Source organism: Struthio camelus, chromosome 2 (genome assembly GCF_040807025.1).
Source record: "Struthio camelus isolate bStrCam1 chromosome 2, bStrCam1.hap1, whole genome shotgun sequence".
In the NCBI taxonomy this organism is placed as follows: Eukaryota; Metazoa; Chordata; class Aves; order Struthioniformes; family Struthionidae; genus Struthio; species Struthio camelus.
Genome location: NC_090943.1, coordinates 78140986 through 78163783, shown reverse-complemented (window position 1 = coordinate 78163783; position 22798 = coordinate 78140986). Strand labels below are relative to the sequence as shown.

Sequence of the window (22798 nt, the reverse complement as noted above, 5' to 3'; positions counted from 1 at the left end):
AGAACTATTGCAAATGCAGTTAAGTGTGCAAATATAGATGAATGCATGCGTCTGTATATACATACATAGAGGCATGAGCCATTCTAAAATGATTACATAAAACAATTAAAAATAGTATTCTGGGCTTAATATCATGTAAAACCTTGAGTAACTTACTAATTAGACATTATTCATACTGCAGTACCAATTTGCATTACAGACTTCCTTCCAAGACATGTCTGATAAGGATAATTATTATGGTAATGATAACCGAGCTGTAAACATAGCATGTTGAGGTATGAATAACAGAGCGTGCAATATAAAATTATTAGTTGCCAATTACAGTTTTTCTTCCTATTTGTAGGACTTAGTGGAAAGATTATTTCAAATGAGATTGGAGGCAAGTTTAGGCTTCTCGGCAGTTCACGTAAAATAGAATCGATGAGAACGAAAAGCAGTTACTTTCCCTCTTTCCTCTCACCTGGAAAGTAAGACACCTTCCTCTTTCTGGGATTCATAAGGTGATATCAAATTTAGTGCTTTCTAAAGCCATCTTTTTCTCTGTGAGAGCTTTCCCAACCCACTTCCCATAAAATTACCCCTACTTTTATACTGTCCTGGACTGCCAGGAGAATAGGATGGGGGAAAATGAAAGATTTTCCTTACAAACATCTCAGTGGAGCCTTCAGAAAAGGCGTTAACTTTTCTTCCTTTTCTGTGGGAGGCTAGATATCTTGGCTTCTCAAGAAAAAAATTGCTCATTATGTTTTCCACTTTCCTGTCCCTGCAATGCCAACTCACAGTCTTGGATTCATGCTGTTCGGAAAGCCACCGAAATTAATCATTTAAAAACACTTCTCTTTCTTTCTGTCAAACTTTTTAGAGCTGACTTGTTAGTCCATGAGTTTTCTAACCTGGCTTTCGTGTTTGGTGATGTTCTAAATTAACTGACTCTCTAGCTGGAAAAATTTGCATTCTTTGCCTTGATAAAACTTTACTATGATTGACCTTGTATCATGTGCCATTTAGTGCATTTTGCACTAGAAACTGTTTGGAAACTTTTGACTTAAACATGCAAATCACACTGCTTTCCCAAGCCTGAAGAGTAGCAACACATCAGGCTTTGGGTCAGACCTGGAGTTAGTAAATACCCTGAGATTTAAGAATCTTAAGCAGCAATCACCACATGATGAAACTGTTCTACAGTTAGTAGGAATTCTGCAGTACATTGGCACTCCTTAGGAGCGTACAAGACAGGATGAAGAGTTCCTCATTTATGATACCTAAAAAGGAAAGGGGTATGGCTGAACAAACGAGTTTTGAGGTAGTGAGTTAAGAAAGCTAGTCCAAAGCCTAGTTAGTTCAGTTCTCATTTTGAAAGCTAGGATATTAAATAGCTAAATTGAAACATCATGTCAGCCTGCAATAGACATAAATGAAAGTATTTGCTAGACACTTGAATTTTGACCTTTTGTAGCGGCAATCTTTAAAATATAGTCATTTTCTTGAGGAGACCTCTCATCAGGAGGAAGAGAATCTTTCTCCTAAAGTTGAAGTCAACACAGGCATTACGAATTTATTTACACAATAAAAAGGGTTGGTCTCTATATCTAGAAAAACAAGTTACACTCTTTTTGCATTTGCCAAATCTTCATTTGACAATGGGAAGTGGGAAAGAAGGTTCTATTAATGAGTTTCACTTCAGGGATACATCCCTGCTATCCAAGTCTGATAAGGTGATTAGTAGCCACCTTTGATATGCTCCTTTTGTTTTCAAAGTCACTTTTCCTTTGGATCTCTGGAAGTAGGTTTGGAATCTGCACACAAATCTCCATATTCTCCTCTATGCTTAGTGTTTTTCATAACTTTTTACTCTTGAATACAATAATACAGCTTACACGTTTTATTTGTAGTTGCGGTTCCTCTGTGTGTATGTGCACATGAATATAAAACATAACTCTAAATATTAGATTCAGCCTCAAAAAAGTATTAGTTTTTTTGGCCAGAATAAATGTGTCCATTGTTCAAGCCTTTAGGAAGGAGCAAAGTCAATCATGCTAAGGATGTAAAAGTACCTAAGGGAAAATAGTTTTTGGATAAGGAGCTAATTTTTCTGTTTCTAAATATAGCCTCTATAGTTTTAAAAAATATAAGGTAAGAAATTTCTGTATAGAACACATCAGACTGTTTCCACTTCTTGAGATCCCTAAGTGAGTAAGTGCTGAAGCTAAAGTATAGAGAAGATGGTAAATTAGAACTGATTTAAACTTGACTATAAAAACTCTGAAGCAGGGAGAGAATTTTCCCATTTGTTTTACAGCCACTAGAGCAATGGCAAGCACCCAGCAGCACGCAGCCCTGGATGGTACTGCATATGAATAATGAATAACAAGCATATATCTGAGCCAAAGAACCTCCTTGCAGCTCTTCATCAGAACCCGCTTGCCAAGCTTCAGAGCTTAGTGCAAGATTCATTTGTTTCACCTGGCTTTTAACTAGACATTTTAAGCAGAGCTTTTCAGTTCATTTTGTTTGTCAGATTCAGATGCAGTATCATACCTTTTGCATTACTGTTCCACCTGGATTTTCTCAGCCTAAATCGTTATTGCATTTGTGGTAACTGAGTGTGCTTAAAAATGGAAAGATGATACTGCATCAATCGACACTGCATCAATAAGTAGATACCTTGCAAAGGACTTGGGAAAGCTTACAAATCAGGGAATAGAGATTAAAAGGCATTTTATGACCAATAACTTTGAAATCATTCCCTTCACTACATTTTTTAATTCTTTTGTACAGTTTTGTTTTGAATTGCCAGCCTGAGGGAAGGTCATTGTCCTCCCCATGGAACTAGAGTGCAGGCAAAGAGATGGCCTTGTCAGCACAATTTTCCTCATATTCAATTCAGTTCATTTTTTCCTTTTCTATTTAATTTTATTCCATTAGTCTTTCCTTTGGCAGAAGGCTCCTCATGTAAGCAGCTAATGGACACCCATCCTGTTATATTTTTGAAAGCCCCAACCTCATGATGTGAGAATAGCATATTAGTGTCTCAATGAGAAAACGCTGTGGTGAGAGCTGGGAAGTCAACTGTCCCATTTATCCTTCCTAATGGCCAATTATCATACCTGAGTTAGAGATTTAGGAGTACTGCAGGCATTGGGGACAGGAACAGGCTCTGAGGACATAAGGGAGAACTTGAGTTGAGCACATCCAGGTTGGCAGGATGTGCTGAGCTGTGTGGAAATGAAAATAATGATGTAGGACACAGAGCCAAGAAAATCAGGTGTTGCCAGTTCTGAGGCAAAAGTTGCTTACAATTGCATGTGGACATCCCGTGTCTCTCTACGGAGCTACGAAGCTTCAGCTCATCCCATGAGTGTGGTACGTGGGCTGCTCATGAAATGCAGATCATCGCAGGGTGAAATGTGTCAGAATCTGGGGGTGACCAGGTCCCTCACAGGCAGGCTGAGCTTGGAGCCAGCTCCATGTGCTTGCCTTTAACCATACTGGGAGCTTGTTCTCAGTTTCTGTAAGTACTTGTGGAAAAACAGATCTGAGACTGACTGCTATCTCTAGTCACCATCATACTTGCAAACAGGTGGGTTGTTTTAAGGTCCTATTCCCTGCAAATGTCTGCAGGGCCAGATTACCACAGGTGGCATCAGCTCTCCCCATGTTGTGTTGATATTGAGATGGTCATTAAGCAAGCTGACTTTCCTTAATGCTGTTTGGGGACAAGCATCTTAAGCAAGTTTCCTGATGCAGAGATGTCTTCACAAGGAGAGGCTGCTAATGTCTTGGGAACACTAACAGTGGGAGAGCTAGTGGTTGACAGGCTGTGCGGGTACAAAGAAGTAGCTCACCACCACAGATAGCTCTTTCAGACATGTTCTTTACACCTGCTGTGAGAGAAGGCAGAAGAGTGACCTGAGGCACAAATTCAATGTGGTCTTAGTGAGATTTCAGCACTGTTTACTTCCTCTATACTTTTCCACCACAAGAGCTCTGTTTTCCATGCTGCTCTTTTTATCCGATGGAGTTCATCTGAGATGTATGGTGATCTTGTGTGTGAGGTGGAGAAAGAAAGGAACTACAAAACAGTGGTTCCAAATATATCCTCTGTTTTACCCAGGATCTAAAGATTTTCAGCAAAAAAAAAAAGAATGTGGAGAGTCTAGGATACGTTTGATCATGATTTAAAAATCCACCTTTCTTCATTTCATGGCAATATGTTTACTTTTTTGCCTCTCTGCTGAGAAAGCCAACACTTACTTACTCATAAACTGGAGTTTGCAGCAAGAGTGATTATAGTTTTACATTATGTAGCTACATTAAGGCATACTCTAAGAACTTTGCTTCTGCATAACATAAATATTCTGGAAAGGGTGCAAACGTACACCGGTCAGAAGTATGATGACTCTTAGATACAATGAAAAGCTTAATGTAAGATTTGAGGAGAGAGGAGGAAAGGTCTAAGATCTGAGTGGAGCTCTGTATAGATTCAGACATGGAGTACTCATTATGATGAGAAATGTTATACCTCTTTTCCTTATTTTGACTTCCTAGAAGGAGCCAATTGGTAGGAATGCTGTTTCTGGTATCTTGTTAGAATATGCCTCAATGAGATTCTAGAAAACTTAGCTAAAAATAGGCATAGATGATCACTTACTGTCATGCTTCCTCATATGCATGGACTGCCAGAAAGGAAATTTCTCTCTAGGCATGTTTGGCAGACATATTTACTTCTGTGTCTTTGATGAAGTAGAAACTCTTTGGTTTCAAACTGGGTTTTGGTTACTGAAGAGTGTTCGTAATGCACATAGTGGAACCAAGGGAATAAATTTGAGAAAAAAGGAAATGAACAAATACTGAAGTCTGTTCTAGAAGCAGGTAATTGGAAGTCTTACAGCAAATCTAATACAGTTGTGATTTTTCTGTTGTGTCTGTGAAACTGTATAATGCTATTTGTACAGAATTTTTGCAGGAGAAATCCTTTGGTTGTGAGCATAACAGATCTCAATTTATTTGAGAAAAGAAAAGATTACTTCATCTGAACTGAATGCCCTCTCCAAGTGCCTGCAGCACTTTTCTTTGTAGTTTGCGGGCAGCTAAAGTAAAACATCTCTTGTAGGAACTACTTGTTAGCACTCGGTTTCACCAAATGTTTACATGTGCGGCTCTTTAGCATATGAATAACCTCGACCTTGTTGAGTCAAAGGATCACTTAGCTCAACGTGTGTTCAGCACTGACTGAGTTGGGGCCTAAAGTATTAGCAGTATGTTACTGGTATTGTGACGCTGCATTATAGTTTTCAAGTCATCTAAATTACATAAACTGCGCACGTCAAAAATAAGTAACATGGTTCTTCTTTCACACTTTACAGAACGAGGCTCAAAAGGACATCTTGATCTCACAGAGCTAATAGGAGTTCCTCTCCCTCCTTCTGTCTACTTTATCACGGGGTATGGAGGGTTTCCAGCTTACAACTTTGGTCCAGACGCTAACATCGGCCGATTGACGAGTGCTATAATACCACTGCCTTTCTACAGAGATTTCGCTGTCGTAGTTACAGTGAAACCAAACAGTGACCGTGGAGGAGTGCTATTTGCAATAACAGATGCCTTCCAGAAGACTATTTACCTGGGAATGAGACTTTCAGCAGTTGATGACAGCACCCAGAGAATAATTATGTACTACACAGAGCCTGGTTCCCATATTTCCCGCGAGGCTGCTTCCTTTAAAGTGCCAGTGATGACTAATAGGTGGAACAGGTTTACAGTGACTGTTCAGGGAAATGATGTTGCTTTGTTCATGGACTGTGAGGAATATCAGAGGGTTCAGTTTCAGAGATCAACTCGAGCCTTGGTATTTGAGTCTGGCTCTGGCATATTTGTTGGTAACGCAGGAGCCACAGGACTGGAAAAATTCACAGTAAGTACTATCTGACATATTCACATATCTCAGTATTGTACATATGTACTCTCTGTCCAGGAAATTCTGCTTGCAATGCTTAAATCCAAAATTAGGTTACAAATTATATAGCTTATATTTTCCATACCTGGCGGGGGTTCAGGCAGTGCAGATATATAAAAATTGTGGTTTAAAATGCAGATGTTCCTAGAACCTCAGAAGTTTGTTAATGGTCCAGCTATAGACCTAAATGCTCAGTTTGACTAAAGAGAAATTCAGAGTGAATATATCGTGTAATTTTACATGCCCTTTGTCTGGAGGGCTGATTTCAGGGTATCAGTTTGTATAACTTCTAAATAGCACCTTGGTACAAAGTCAATATTTTAAATTCTTATCACCTAGGTTATTCCACACTGAACATTAGGAAGAGAATAATATGAGCTATATGCCAAACAGACCAAGGAAGTACATAAGAGATGAAGGGAGTTGGAAGATGAAGCCATGTCTATAATTCATATGTTAATTGAAGCCTGTCAGGTGCTCTAGAAAAACAGAATAGACCTAACCATTACCACAAGGAACATGAGCCTTATGAGCTTGAGTGAAAGCAACCTCCTGCTGGGTCTACCCTGGAGTTTTCAGGTATTGAACTTGCAAATGGAAATTCAAAAGCTGCCAAAATGCAAGATTTTGGCAAATTGCCAAAGTGAAATGGAAATGTCACAGTTTTTCTCTTCTTTTTGTATCTCCTCTGCACTTTAGAACTTATACAGTAGTTTGTGAGGGTAATATCTCTTCCCTTAAATTAGTAAAGCAGCAGTACAAATTTGAGCAGATCCTTTACTCTGGAAGAAGACAAAGTTCTTTCCAAAGCTCAGGAGTACTGGCAGGTTGTGAGCTCTGGTAAGCAATAGGGATAATGTGTTTGTATCTTTTATCTGACTGCTCTAAGCATCAAGGAATTGCAGAGATACATTGATTAGCAGAAAACAAGTGATGGAAAGAGATATGTAGAAAAATTGCCTACTAGTGCTAGCTTTCTTAGACGGATAGGATGAATGTACTATTGGGGATGCTTGATTAGTAAATAGGAATGAGAAACATTCAACAAAATCAGAGCATTTAGGTGCTCCACCTGGAAAATGTGTGTGATGATTATAGATCCAGCAACTGGATCTGTAAATATGGTGATAGATATGCACAGTGGATTAAACATAAGCATTTCCACTGAAACAGGCGGCTCTGTATACTATATGGAGTACATAATTTTCAACCATTATCCTGTAAATGCTTCAGTACGAGGTCATTTCTTCTTGCATCATATGTTGCAATTGCTTCTAGTGGAAAAACTGAATTGTTGATTTCTCCTCAAGTTCTATCTGTACGACAAGAACTGCTTACTCTGGATGCCTCAGAGAGAAGCAATTCACAGCAGATGGTGCAAATGACCAGACTAGGAAGGGGCGGGCGTGAATACCGTGAAAATGGAACACTGCTTTCAGAAAACTGCTGAAGTCTCTGATCATGCCTGCAGTGAACTGTTCAATTATTTTGGCATCATTCAATATCTGGGTTGCCCGTTACTGATTTTTGAGGGAAATAGGATGGTTCAGATCACTAAGCTGTTATCTCAAATCATCTGCAAACTCAGAAAATGCTCCTGCAGGAGCTTCATGGTCTTTGAAGTTACAGAAATTAGAGGATAGTTAGTTGAAAAGGGAATCTCAGATTTTGTTCTCTTCTGAAATATACTAGAAGCCACCAGAAATACTTCCTCAAAAATATTTCCTTGCTTATAATATCCCAGTGCTTCTAGGACAGGAAGAGAGGACAGCTGCAGGGGGGAAACGGTGAGCCAGAAAGTCAGGCATAGCAGCATATACAAAGTGTGGTGTTCACACTTGTTGTGACATGAAGCAAAAACAAGGCACAGTACTCTTCTGATCTCACCGGTTGTTAGTTTTCCTTACCAAAACATAGGTTTTTTTGTATCTCTGAGGGAGCAGATCCTCTAGGCACCTGCGACAGTACTCAGCAGATCGAACACAACCAAAATACTTTTACACGATGCAAAGGGTTCTAGCTCCCGGGAGAGAAGTCCCCAGACTGAAAGTATGCTACCTCTGTCCAGAGGCGCAGACTCAATCTTCATGTAAATCCATCAGTTTCTTCAAGTTCTGCTCTTCAGAAAGTGCAACAGCGAAAACAAAACATACAGAGAGTTATCAAAACAGGAAGATGCAGGCGATATGTGCTAAGTAAGGTGGCTTTTATACCCATGTAGTAAGTCTACAAATGCTACAAATATCAGAAGAGAGGCTATTGTAGTAGTTGAGATGGTAACAGGCAAAGGGAGGTCAAGGATAGAAGCGTGAAGGAACATGCTAAGGAGCAGAGAGACAAGATTTCTGTGGTAATTTTAACTAGCTTCACTGGCAGTTCTGTTCATTTGCTATGAAATTCTTTCATTTTCTCCCAAAATGAAATGGAGAATCTTCAGATTTGTTTTGGAAGGTGAAGATGGCAATACAATTCTGCCTTTGCTGTGAACAGGAGACCTGAAACTCAGTAAGCCTTGTAGGAGAGGCTGGGAATAGGTAGGACAAGAGGTGCTGCAGAGGTGGAGATTGCTGCAACCTTGGGTTGCGCTGAGCTGATGACGTACATGGATGAACAGCGTTACAGGTGACAATAAGTAGATAGATAGTGAAGACATGCAAAGATGATAAATGAAGTGGGCAGTGTAGAGAAGTGGAAAGAACCTAGCAGGAGAGCAAGTCGTCGGACACAAGGCCTCTTTTCTGCAAGAAAACTTTATCAAACGGTCAAGGCAACAGGCACCAATTTAAAAGCCTGTGTGACTAATAGTCACAAAGACCTGATGACATGAGAAGCTATGCAAGTTGCAAAAAACTATTTAGAAGAGTTCTTTAGGGTACACTGCAACAAAAGGTGAGTTACGTTATAGAAAGAGGGCTAGGCTGTGAGTTGCAGTTTTAGATAGTTAGGCTTGAAATTTGACATGGATAAAACAAATGATCTGAGCTTGATAAAGTCTGATATGCAATCCTTCCAGTACAGAGCACAGAAATGAATGGGCTATTCTCTGGGATATTTTATGATATAATTTCAACCGTTGATTCTTAAAGTAATGCATATTTACATACCTAAATAAGTGATAAGTGATATTAAAAAATGAAGGATGGAAAGTCCTTATCTTTAGAACCGCCACCCTCCATAAACTCCAGGTTACTAACCCCTGAGGGATACGTTTCATATTACTATGATCAGTTTTACATGTTCATCTAATGCTTGCACAATTCATTGTACACACAGTTTACATATCCCATAAGTGCTTTCTTGAAAAAAAAATAGAGTATTCATCGCATTGCATTCTATAAAGCTAAATTCAAGTTTAAATTCCTAACACAGTTTTCAAGTCTTGTAAAAAATCAGTAACCATATGTGTTTTTTGAGATTTTTTGAATTTTCCACACTTACCTTCAGCCTGAATGAACCTTGAATATGAACGTTCTGAGCAAATTCAGTTCACCCCGTGTCACTTACTAGTAGTTCCCTTCCATCCTTTGTCTCCATTTTTAGGGGTTTTCACATGCCTTTTTTGGAGTTATATTGCACTTCTTAACTAGAAAGACCAGACTGCTTTATAGACTCTAGAACAGAAAATAGCACTAGATTCTTCTCATGGGGCACTATGGATACAGGGGATGTAGCAGTTCTCTTGGTTCTCGTTTCCCAGTTCTCATTTCCCTTCCCATTCCCATTTCATCCTTTATCCTCTGAGGGACTCACAGGACCAAAAGGAAGGATGGAACTGGCAATCAGATGAAAGGAATGTAGTTATGCCTCCATTAAAAAATTTAGTGTGTTCCCAGCTGAGTTTCCTATATCTTACATTCAGTCTGTACACTCATACAAAAGTATTCTTGTTTCTGTACGTCACAGGTGCTCGTGAAACTCATTGCAGTCTATGGCAGATTTGCCAATTCCAAAGTTTTCTGCATTTTGCAAAACCAAAACATAAAAACATTTTTACATTATAGAAATGGGTTTATTATTATAAAATTTCATGCTTCAGATAATTTCCAAAGCAAGTCAGACCAAAGTTGTTTTTTTTTTTTCTTCATACGTGCTACTTAGAATATTGCTTCCTTGATCTGCTTTTGTTGTTTCATGTAGGGCTCTATACAACATCTGACAATCAAGTCTGACCCAAGGGCTACCGAGGACCAGTGTGAAGATGACGATCCTTATGTGAGTATTCTCACACATTTCTTTATCTGTTCTCAGTGCCTGTATACCAGAGATTTCAAAATTACTTGCCATAGGACGTTTTCAGTAAGGCTAAATGTAGTATTTCTTCCTGAGAATATCCTGCAATACTTAAAACACTATTTGGGTGGAAATCTCTTTTTTTTTTTTTTCTTTGATTAAACAGTCCCTAAAACTGTGGTTTTCAAAGAGCATCTTTTTCTTTTGTCTATAACATCTTTGACTATATGAGTTATGGCATTCATTTTTCTAGGGGGTCATTTTCATGAAGTACTTTAGTACTTGAAGTAAGTTAACATCATAGTGAGACTGAGGCTTCACTAATTGTAAAAAAAATGATAACTAAGTCCTATCTGCACTAAAGTAGCCAGTTCCTTGGAGAATATACATTTTTATTCTCTGGACTTTTATGAATTTGTTATCATGATTTGTTTTCGCATAGGCTTCGGGAGATATGAGTGGCAATGGCAGCATTCAAGAACACGAAGATATTCCTGAGACACAAGAAGTCCTTGCACCTTCTCACCTTCCCGTGAGGGTAAATTTTTTTTGATTTATTCAGCCTTATCGTGGTTTAATAGTAATAACATTTTAGATAGCAAAATCTGGATTCTGACATTAGTTTTTCATATGGTAACTTCTGAAGGCACCTATGGGAACATCATGCACCTACCCAAGGAAGAATTTGACTCCAGAAAATCCAGTTTAAGATAAGATTCTTCACAGCCGTTCATCGGCATGGTGCTCTGGTGGTAATCCAAATGTGGAGAGTAATTCAGTGTTATGCTTTTTTCCAAATGCTTTTGAAATCTCCAGGATTCTTATACTTCTACTAAAATATTCTGGCTAAAATATTCTGCTGAAGACATTACTTTACTACATAAATGGAGGATGATACCATTAGAATGATTGACAGTCATCAGCAGCCAGTGCTGTGGAAAGACTATAAGAACAGGGCAAGAATGCCAACATGATACCTCCCCAGAATATTCTTTAAGTCTGTAACAATTTCCATCTCAGGAAATGCCTGATACAGGAGTGTGTTGATTTGTGTTTAGTGGACCTCAACTGAGTTTTCCTCCTCGAATTTCTTGGTTTGATTTTTCAACCCGTGGGAATTTTAGCATTCTCATCATCCTGCCACAGCATTCTTTAGCTTAATTAATGACATACTTTGCGAAGGACTTTGACTTTTTTGTGCCCTCCTGAACCTGCTAACTGCAGCTTTAATTTGGTGGTTCCTCTACTGGAAGACAAAGTGAATAATTGTTCCTTACTCACAGTAACATTTATGTTTTTAGAGATTTTGATACTTTATCCCCTCTCCCTTTTTGTGCCAGGCTGAAAATTCCTGTCTGTTTGGTTATTCCTCATAATGAAGCTTCACATGTAGGTTTGTATCAAGCATCTCTCTCTTATACTCATTCTCATTGATTCTTTCACAGAAAAGTAGGATGGTTCATGAAAAATGGCTTCCTTTTACAGAAAAACATGTTGACACTTCTCCAATATAGCACGTAACTCAGCTATTTCATTGTTGAGTTCCTTTACAACTACTGGGCGAATACCATCTTGCCATTCATTTAGTGTTTTCCTAACCTATTCTTACAAAGACTTCAGTTTTAGAAATATCCTCTGCAGAAGGTATTTCCTATGAATATGGTTTTGCAGGACATTCCTTTAGCTCTTCCATCTTCAACAGGAATGCAAAATTTCTTCTTTTTTTCTGCTACGGTTTGACCTTCTCTGAGCACTCCTTTTACAACTTGATTGTGCGACCTGGTTTCCTGCTCCTGACATATTTGAGAAGATATTTATTATTTATTTGCATGGCTTTTACAAATGGTTGCTTAAACTCTTTTTGGCCTGCCTTATTATCCTTGTCACGGAATCACAGAAACACCGAATAGCTGAGGTTGGAAGGGACCTCTGGAGATAATCTCATCCAAATCCCCTGCTCAGAGCAGGGTCAGCCAAAGCAGGCTGCTCATGGCATTGTCAGGGCCAGTCAGGTTTTGAATATCTCCAACAATGGAGACCGCACAACCTTTCTGGGCAACCTGCTCCAGTGTCCTATCAACCTTGCAGCAGAAAACCTTTTTCTGATGTTGAAGTAGAATTTTCTGTATTTCAATTTGTGCCCATTGCCTCTTCCTTTTCACTGGATACCACTGAGAAGACTCAAGCTCTCGGTGCTTTTCTCCTTCCTATCATATTTTTATACACATTAATAAGATCCCACAGAGCCTTCTCTTCTCAAGGCTAAACAATCCCACTTCTCTCAGCCTCTCTGCATAAGTCAGACTCTCCAATTCCTTAATAATCTTAGAGGTTCTTCACTGGACTTTCTCCAGTGTGTCCATGTCTTTCTTGTCCTGGGGAGCCCAGAACTGGGCACAGTGCTCCAGATGTATTCTCACCAGTGCCAAACAGAGGAACCATCTCTGTCAACCTGCTACCCAGGATGCTGTCAGCCTTCTTTGCAGCAAGGACACATTGCAGGCTCATCCTCCAGCTGTCGTTCACTGGGTTCCTTTTCTACAAAGCTGCTTTCCAGCCAGTTGACCCCAACCTGTACTGGTACATGGGATAATTCTTTCTCTGGTGCAGGACTTGCATTTTCCTTTGCTGAATTTCAGGAGACTCTTGTCTGCCCGCTTCTGCGGCCTGTTGAGGTTCCTCTGAATGGAAGCACAATTATCTGATGTATCAACCACTCCTCTAGTTTCTTGTATCATCTGTAAAATTTAGTTCTTTAGGTATCACTTTAAGTTTCCTTTTCCATTATTCTATAATGCTCGCATTTAACTTATTTTAATTTCTCCATGAATTATTCTCCATTCTTTCTTATTTTAATGTTGTGTTACCTTTTTTATTCATATATTTTTAACATCATATGGGAAACTCAACCAGGCTTTAAGTAGACAGATATTTTTCTCTGTATGCTAATAAAGCAAATGTGTATCTCTGACAGTTTATCACTCAGAAGCAACAGGAAAGAAAGAAGATTCTCCACAGTTCTTTTTCATTTTACAAACACTTTTTTGTTAGTGGCTTGTCATTTTTTGGATTGTATAGGAACAATGAAGAATCTGTGTGCAGTCCTAGTTACTATTACAGTGACTCGTTGTATGAGCTAATCATACCAAGGTTTATGTTGCATAGGTTTCTAAGCCAAATAATCATAAACCAGAAAGGTTGATAAATGTTCATTTTCTTCAAATTGGGAAAATATTTCCTTTGTCGGCACAGCTATTGCTTCTGAACTACCTGAGGACTTCAAAAACCCATCCTAGTGTGTCAATAAATACGTAGGCCTTATGTTTCTTTTAGCAAAATGTTTAATGCTTATGCCAAATATGAAAAGTCTAAATGCCAATGACTCATAGGATTTGTATGCCTTTCACTATGACTACCCATGGAGTTTTAATGGCCCTATTCTTTTGAAATATTAAACAAGAGACAGAGGAATGAATGACAGTTTAATAATCAATGCAGTCATTTATAGATATTTCTGAGAAAGTTTATGCTCACATTCTACTTTAAAAAGTTGTTGAGCAAACTCTCTAAATCAGCACTTCAAAGAAAACTGTGTTGTTGAGCTGGAATGAAACAAGTCAAAGGTCATACCTGAAAATATAACTGCTGAATAAAGAAGCTCGTCCATGTCAATGGTATATATTCTGACTTGTACTATTCTGTTAAATTGTGAGGTAGGAATGATTAGCACTCTTTGTCTTATTTCAGAATATTTCCATTTCACAGACCTTACATAACTTTTATCTCAGCGAATCAACAAAAAATAATCACAGAATAGGATCATAGGATCACAGGATAATTCAGGTTGGGGGTCATCTCAGGAGGTCATCTAGTCAAACGTCCTGCTCTCCCAGAAGCCTTCTCTTCTCCAAACTGAACAAGAACCTTAAGAAACAGGATCCATACTGAACTATGGCATGTTTCTTTCTATTACCATTTCAAAGAAAGTGGCTAAGAGCTTAGTGCTGGCTGCACCCATATTAGAACTCGCTTCTGTTACGGAGGGCTTTCTGTGAATTTTGGACCTTACTTAAGGGGGCAAAACCCTCAGTGTCTGACTCAGAGGATATGTCTGGGTCCTAACAGTTGTTAAAGAAGAACTCTAGACTAGAAGGAGATGAACTAGGTGACCCAGGATTTATTTTCCTTGTTACCAGAAGCCAGAAAACCTGCTAGAGAGGAAGCAGTATCTGCGAGATTTCCAGGTGACATTGTTTTCTGGGGGAAAGTTTTGGGATTGGCAAAACAGTAGGAGAGGACTTTGAATCTGGTTTTATGCACAGAGGCAAGAATAGATTTTGTATAACTCTGCTTTTCTGTAGTCCTTCTGGGTCCAGTCTCCTTGCGCGAGCTAGATTGCAACTGGCTGTCCCCTCTGCAGTGTCCTCCTATTCATTAAGAGCTACAAATGGGAAAACAAAAGGACTTAGTGCTTCTCAGAGCTTTACTGACTTTGGACCAGATGCACATAAATATATTAGCTTGGCAAGGAAGAGTGCCATGGAATTTATGCAGTCCACATGCAGTGAGAAAGCTTCATTTTCAGGAGAATTATCAGGAGATGGTACTGAAGTGCTCATCTGTAATCTCCTACCTGATTTCTCCATTTCCCTTGTGCACAGGGAGTGCATGTAAAGAAAGCAAGGATTCCCACCCCATCCTTCTTCTACTTGGCACGTCCTTCCAACAGCATTTGCTGATGTTTATCACTAATCTTTGTATGTGGTTATGGTTATTGGCTGCCACGTCTTTTTTCCACTGATATGTCCTCATGTATAAATTGACTTGGATTAGTTGAAGAGATTTTATGTTTCCTTTCCATTGGTTCACCACAATCCATATGCACTTTTCTCATTATCCTAACTCTAATAATTCCGTCAGGCAGGCAGTCATTATTACCAGCCACACATGCTTATGAGTGTAGTGCTAGATTTTTCTGTTTTTTCTACTATCTTTAAGGTATTTAGCAAAGTTAGTATCTCTATTTTCCCCATTGATTTCTAGTGCAGAAAGTTAGATTTAGGGATGATAATTATTGATATTATATTTATTTTCCCATTATATAGCTTCATTTTTATTTCTCAAAAGGAAGCATTTAAACCTTTGCCCTACTGTTTGCCCTACTATTTATCTTCCCAGTGAGATAAAAACAGTAGAGTGCTTTATAGACTGTATAACTGAGCACATTCTGAATTCTGTGAGTTGTTTTCTGGCATTTGTTTGAAGCATTGGTTATATTGCAATCAGAAGAGGGAAGTCATTGAACATTGTATTTAAAGTGAAAAGTCTGTCCTCCTTTTTCAAAGAAGCAAGACTCACGCTTATTAAAGGATTTTTAGACACAAAACCCTGTAATACATGACATGGTTAATACTGCAAGTTTACTGTAATTCAGACAAACTGGCTGCATGAGAAGATTTATTGGTCTCTAAAGAGTATTCCTACACAAAATGTCAGGAGCAAGTTATGTAGTTTTAAGAGAACTAAGAGAAGAGGAAGTATTCCTTTGTTTCTTTCTCAGGTGGAGTAAATAAAGCTGAAATAGAATGAATATTACTTTTGTCTGCTGCAGCTGGAATTAGATCTGGTCCACAGTGCAAAAGATTTCTATTGCTAAGGAAGCTGGGTGACAGACTTCTGCTCTCACCATTACTGATTCCCTTTTTCAGCATACCACTGGATCATTTAGAAGCTTATGACTATCTTCATTGGTTTGTCTGGAACCATGGCACGTAAACACCTGCTGTCTAGAATTAGCTATTCTTTCCTTTCCCATTCAAATAGAGACTTAAAGCCTATTTTCAATATATTTGTTAATAACAAGAGGTACTTGACACTCTTCCTCAATTATAAGGATACAAAGCCAGTGGAATAAGATTATGCCAGTGTTACCTTTCTTCCATTTACTGATGTGTGTAGCCAACTATCCTTAAAAGCCTTAGTAAGCCATTTTGCAGTTCTTATCCTGGTTCAAGACTGGGACACTTGGCCCGTTAAATCTGCTCGGGGTTACCATGGCATCACAAATCACATCTAAATCTGACTTAATGGGCAAGTGGAGGTCTGCATGAGTTAATGTCCTCGCAGCACAGAGCCAGCACTTCTCCAGGCCTCCAGCAGTAGGGAGTAGGCTGGTTACATTCCTGCGTATGGCTAATAACAGGTTTTGCAATGGGCTCCCCAGCCAGCACACAGCCAGCATGAAGAAGGATGGATACTAGCCAGCTCCAGGATCTCAGACCTGCAGTGATATTGTTATGTTCCTTATGGTTTTTCTCCCTCTCCACGTGTTTGTCAAGTGTCTGGAGGAACCGAGTCTAAAAGCACTATGCTAGCTCTTCACAAGAGCTTGACTTTGACTTTTATGCGTATTTAATATTGACAGAGTATGAGAGCCCACATGATCAAATTAGTGTGACATCTGCTGCTAGGCAGAAACTAGATATATGTTGCTAATAAAGACAAAAAAAGAGAAATAGAAGGTGAAATAAGAAGAAATAAATTAAAAATTTGCAAATGCAAGAGTGTGTATATATATAGACCATTAATAAATTTCAATTTTATTGATAGAAAAGACAGCTACTGTTTTGAAGAGCAACATAAGAGCAAGGACAGATACTTGCAAGGTATTATGTGGGAGTTCTGGCCTTCTGGTTTGCTTCATAAATGTAGTATTTCTGATTACTGTGCTTTGAGGAAGGTAGCAAGTCTGTTGATTCATGCTTTAAAGTATGCAATAAACCTTTTCTCTAAATAGCTGTCTGGGATTTTACATTTTTTAGCCTGAAGATACATCAGCTGAGCCAGTGGAAGCGCCTCCAACTGTATTGTCTCATGTGGAAGAAAATGATTTCTCAGGACATCATATATCAGGAGAAACCACTGAACCAGCTAAAATTAAAGAACAAGGCACTGCCTCTTTTTTTTTTTTTTTTTTCCTGCAGGGGAGGGTGTCCTTTTATGTTCTCCAGGTCACAGTTTGTAGTTTTCCTGTGTATGAAAAGCCCCTGTAATATTCCTGGTGCTGCCAGAAATTGAAAATCCTCTTATTTTTGGCATCCAGCATGTTAGAAAAGAATTGGCATGTCAAAACATTTGGTCTTTCTAACTGGAAGATTGTAATTTGCAATTTGTTAATAGCAACAAAGGTAAGTGGTGGAAACTACAGTCACCCTTCAGTTCATCTCTTCCATCTCTCATTTTTTACTCAATAGAGATGTTTATCTCAGCCATTGTTATTTAACATGCAGAGAACAGGTTTACCCTATGCATTCCATAATATGGAAGTTTTGATCACAGAACTATGGTTTATATTTTAAAACAAGAAAAAATGGATAAAACAAATGATTTTTAAGAATTGTCCTTTTGGGGATGGTTTCTTACAGTAATAACGTCATAATAATGCAGACAAGTTGACCTGCTACGCTGCTGCAGCGATACTCTAAAGCACTCCAAAAATGTGCAGGTCTTAGGCAAAGGGAAGGAATGGAGAGAAATTCCTTTTCTTTCTGCTAAGATCAGTGAGAAGCATGGTGTTTCTTAGGAAGTACCTCTGTAAGTAGTGCTACTGACTCTAAAGCAATATGACCCCTTTAAAATGAATTTAACTTGGGTGTTTAATTTGAATATATGAATATATCATAGTAATGTTCTCCGCAAAAGATTTGAATCTGCCTAGTACACATGGGGTGTTTTGGATTCAAGTGTAGGCAACAAAGTGAAAAACGTAGGAGATAATGCATCGAGGAATCCCAGTCCTCTCCTGGTAAAATGATTTTTGTGTGCTCTTAGAGAACTAAGACTAAAGTTAGTTACCTTAATAAGGTCAAAGAGGGTGTGCCTATTTAAGTTTCATATATATTTTAAATAGTGCCTGCTGTACATATCTCTCAAATATAACATTATGTGGGTGAAATATAGGCAACCATTAAATCAGAGGCTGAGGCAAAGAAGATGATGCAATACAGTCTCTTCACTTTGTCTGCCCTTAAGTTATTTTTTGTTTGTATTTTTGTTCTGTTTTCTCTTTTTTCTTTCCTTTTAAATCTTCAGAGTTATGAAATGACTGATATTAACCCTTAGAATGTTTCGCTCTATGTATTTTGGTCAAAATTTAAGTATTATCTTTTTTTTTTTTTTCATACTGCTTGCTGCATCCATGCTCTGATAAATATATCTGAAAGCATATTGTTTTGTTCTGTCTGTCGTTAATAAGGGATTTTTTGTTTAGATTCAGCTGTCACAGAAGCTGGACAAGGCCACAGTGAATCTGCCTCTGTCACACAGGAAATCTTAAGAGAAGATGTTGGCTCCGGTGCTACTGTTTTGCCAGGAGTGAGCACAGAGGTCTGTTCAATGGGTTTATCACTTGCTTTCTCATTTTGTCCCATGAGCAGGAGAACAAATGAACTTTAAAGTGCTTTTCCGAGACGGTGTCTTTATCTGGTCTAACTTAGCAGCATGCCAGCACAGAAGTCTCTTCTTACATTCTTGAGATTTCCTCTTGTGACATGAGAGTGAAACACACTCACACTGTGCAGAAGTTTGGAAGTACAACCATTTCTGCCACTGAGATTGGCTTGAGATTTCTGAATGGCAAAACAATTTTTTTCTCTGAGTTTTCTACCACTTTTATTTTCCATTAAAGAACACAAGGAAGAAAGAAAATAACTAGCATAAGTTCTCATGGCAAAAGCCCATGATTTTTTTTCCCTAAAACCAGCCATCTTGATCTAACTCATAGTAATTGCCTTACAGTCCTTAACGTCCTGCTTTATTCTAAATACACTATTGTTTAGCATATAAGTAGATGTAAAATGACATCTTCTCAAGCGCTCCTCCTAGTGCTTCTGTAAGAAGCACCACGTGCTTTTTTGATTCCTTCTTTATCAGATGAATCCAAGCAGAAAACTAATACCAAAATGCACTAAATTCTGGAGAAATCCATGTCTAAAATGTGCATCACTGGCTTGTCTTTAGAATGCCCCCAGCTACTCTGAAAATGTGCAGTTTATGCAGATGACCCCCTTATAACACCAGTCTTACCTGAAGGACCATCCTTGTCAACTTCAGACCCCAAAACAAGAGGTTGATCCTATAGTCCATGTCTTGGTAAGGCAATGATTGGGTGGGTGGCATGGGGAAATTGCTTGGGACTCCTAGGTATTTCTTCAAGAAGATGGTGTGTACTGGCTCCTGACAGCTGCGTATGTTAATACCTGGAGATGAAAAATTCATAAAAAGTAACTGGCAGCTTTCCTGACAGTTAGAATAAAAAGGTGCTTTGACTAAAAAAGTATCAATACTGAACAATCTTTTCACCCCTAGAAGGCCTTATGAAGGACCAAATGTGAGGCAAGTCAGCACAGTCTTTTGGGGTCCTTGTATTACTCATGTCCTGGTCAGAGCAGTTACATGAATAAATGCTATTTGCAGCCATGCCTAGCTTCTTCAGAGGCTGCCAGTACATTTTTTAAAAGTATTCTAGAAGAAGGGATACTGGGAAGGCTTTCAGCTGCCAGAGTTGCCGTGATCTAAGTGTCCAAGTAGAAATGTCTTTCAGGATCCCTCCTAATAGAAGAAGAGATGCTAGAAAGTGTGTGCACCAGCATCAGTTGTGCTGGACGTTACTGAACTGAAGAGACTCTAACAGTTAAAGATAGGCTGTAATTTAACTGGCAGTTAAATTCTGCCAGGACCAGAAATAATTATAAATTCCATGCAAAGCACTGAGAATAATCACATTTTTCAAAATCATTTTTTGTCAAACCAGTTATAAAATCCGATACTCCTTTTGGTTAGAATCCTTTGGGCCTGGCTCCTAGCAAGACATGGAAATTCAAAAAAAAATGTGAGGTTCTGTCTGTACTGTGAGGTTCACACGGTGCTCAGAGAAACGGCAGCCCTTTTGAGCTCCTAAACAGAGAGTCTGCTCTAGCCTACATGACTGCTAGCACTAAAAACCCCAAATCCAGTTTTTCAAACCCCATTATGGCCATGCCATATGTAACAAAGTCATCCTATCTGGTGTGATGCTGGGCTTTTTAGGATATTGTATTTATTGAACTTGTAATGTGTAACCTGAATTTTCTGTGATTCTGCACATTAAAATTATATGCCCTTGGCCTGGAGTCCTGTGAGCTGGAAGGGGAACTTCAGACTCTGCCAGAAAATGTACAGCATCAAGAATACCAGAACTGTTACTCTAAGTTATTTGTTATGCATTTTATTCCAATGTTTACTATTGCTTCTTATAGGGTCTTCTAGTATTTCTGTGTTTACTGTGGCAAATTTTAACGTTAGATTAAGAATAGGAGCCAAGATACAAGTGGCTTTCGTGTTTGCTGAAGGACCTCCAAATATGATTCTTCTAAGAGTTTTTATGATGGTATTTACATTTCTTTAAAGCAGCAGTTTTACTGCTAGAATGAGCTGTTGTTCTCACAATCTATTTTTTTCTGTTTGGGGCTATTTATCGTATATAAAAATCCAGTCTTAAGTAGTGCGACACAAAGAGTTTCTTAAATCTATTGTGACAGGTAGTTTTGCCAGACGTAGTCATCTGTACAAGCTGTTCTGGAACTTACTCCAGTTTCTTCATCCTTTTCACTACATAGACACTCAAGATGGCTGTACAATATGCTAATGAACAATCTTCTATAAAATTCAAAAAAATCCTGTTTACTGTGATAAAACCTTGCCTTTGTGAGTGCGTAGTAGAAGTGGCCCTGTCTCCTGTAGTTTTGCATTGTACCAGTTCTCCACTCTTCCAGTTAGAGAGCTTGTAATCCAATTAATACGGGCCACAGTAATTTGGCACAGCATTTTCTCAGTATCTTGTAGAACTCAAATGCCCCTAAGGAAAAGTCGCTAAAGTCAAATCAATAGCGTAGCTCTTATCAACCACAAGTAACAAAGAAAATTCTGACCTGTTCATCAGACAAAAATTATTTTCTAACAAAAAATTATTGACTTAGCATTCACCGTGTTCACCCTTCAGTTTTGTACTGATGATATCCTGTATCAACCATCCTGTGATCTCACCCAGGTTATGACCTTACCCACAACTTAGCTAACTAGGTTCTCACCTGACCTTCTTCCTTTTTTATCTCTGGTCTTTGGGAACTTTCCTGATAACAAAACCCAGTACCAATGATTCACAAAGATCTTTAAAAAATCAGTTAACAACTCCTTTGCTAAAAGCCATCATCCTGCTAAATTTAAAATGTTTGAATAATTATTATATTACATCCCTCCTACTTACATTCGCTACTGATGCAACAGAGATTATCTCACTGATGTTGGAAAAGTGAATAAATACTGGTGCTTTTTTGAAGATATAGAAAAAAAACCTAATTAAATGTTCTGTGTGTTCTGCAGCCTTGATTTTAATTTTTTTATCTGTATTAGCATCTGTGCTTCACCACTGGAAGAGTTTAGTTTGTTCCTGCGAGGTCATTCTTTTTACAGTTGTTACTGTTTGCTGGCCAAATATTGATAAAGGATGCTTAGCAATTTTTTGCTCTTGCTTATTGCACGTTTTTACTCTTTGCGATTAGCTTTCTCACTTGTCACTTTCCCTTTTAACAAAGTTGGATGTGTAAACCTCTTTTGCTAGAGTTGCACATCTTAGGGGAATCTGCTAAAGCGTTTCTAAATAGCTGTTAACCTTCACAGTTTTCTCCCATACAGATTGAGTTTGAGAAAGTGTTCTTATTCAGATCTGGGTATATACATTATTGATTGAGCCTGTATTCTGTTTATATGTATATGAAATTAGATCATGGTCATTTGCATCTAGATAACTATCTCTCTCTTTTCAGCTCAGTGAGCAATTTATTACTTGACAGAATGATACCTAATATGGGTTGCCTTTGCTGAACGCAACATATTGTTTATATGGTGCCTGATAGCGTTGTGAATTTGTTGGAGAGTAGGTGTTGCGAAAGAAAAAAGAAAAAAGGAAAATGAAAAATAGGAAAAGTAATGCAATATATTTTTGATATTTTGCTTACTCAGGTCCAGAAAGGTCAGAAAGGAGAGAATGGGCCCACAGGGCCTCCAGGAGTGCCAGGAGTAGAAGAGAGACAGAAAAAAAATCAAGGACCTCCTGGACCTCCAGGAAAACCTGGCCAAGATGGTCAGCCTGTGAGTATTGTCTGCCTATCGAAAGAATGTGTGTATTTTTGAAAGGGCAACGGTCATTTATTACGCACATATAAAGGACTGAAACTCCACAGCCCCGCATGCTATCATCAGTTATATTTTCTCCAAGATGGGTTTTTAGCCACATCAAATCAAGTCAGGAGTGTCACATCTGCTTTGCACATGTGTCAATGCTTATACAAGAGCCCAATGAAAAAGAGTCCGCAGAAAGCCTAAGGCGAACTACTGATGAGTCAACACTTCAAGTCCTCCCGCACTTACCACTTGGACAAATAGAGGAACACAGAGTCATAAAATCATGTTAATTGGAAGGGAACTCTGGATGTCTCTATTTCTACTTCCCACTGTATCCTCAACACTAGATCAGGTCAACTATGGCTTTGTCTAGCCATTTTGTCCAGTTTTGTC

At 38.6% G+C, this 22798-nt stretch overlaps 1 protein-coding gene across 3 annotated transcripts in view; it reads left to right on the top strand.

Annotated features, from left to right (window-relative positions):
- COL15A1 (collagen type XV alpha 1 chain) overlaps window positions 1-22798 on the top strand; it is a 155462-nt gene that overhangs the window by 53279 nt on the left and 79385 nt on the right. For all 3 annotated transcript variants that reach the window (XM_068931312.1, XM_068931313.1, XM_068931311.1), the window contains exons 3-8: window positions 5367-5914; window positions 10094-10168; window positions 10629-10724; window positions 17008-17134; window positions 18456-18571; window positions 22244-22372. In XM_068931312.1, coding sequence (XP_068787413.1) covers window positions 5367-5914; window positions 10094-10168; window positions 10629-10724; window positions 17008-17134; window positions 18456-18571; window positions 22244-22372 — 1091 coding nt within the window. The remainder of the gene's footprint in view (window positions 1-5366; window positions 5915-10093; window positions 10169-10628; window positions 10725-17007; window positions 17135-18455; window positions 18572-22243; window positions 22373-22798) is intronic.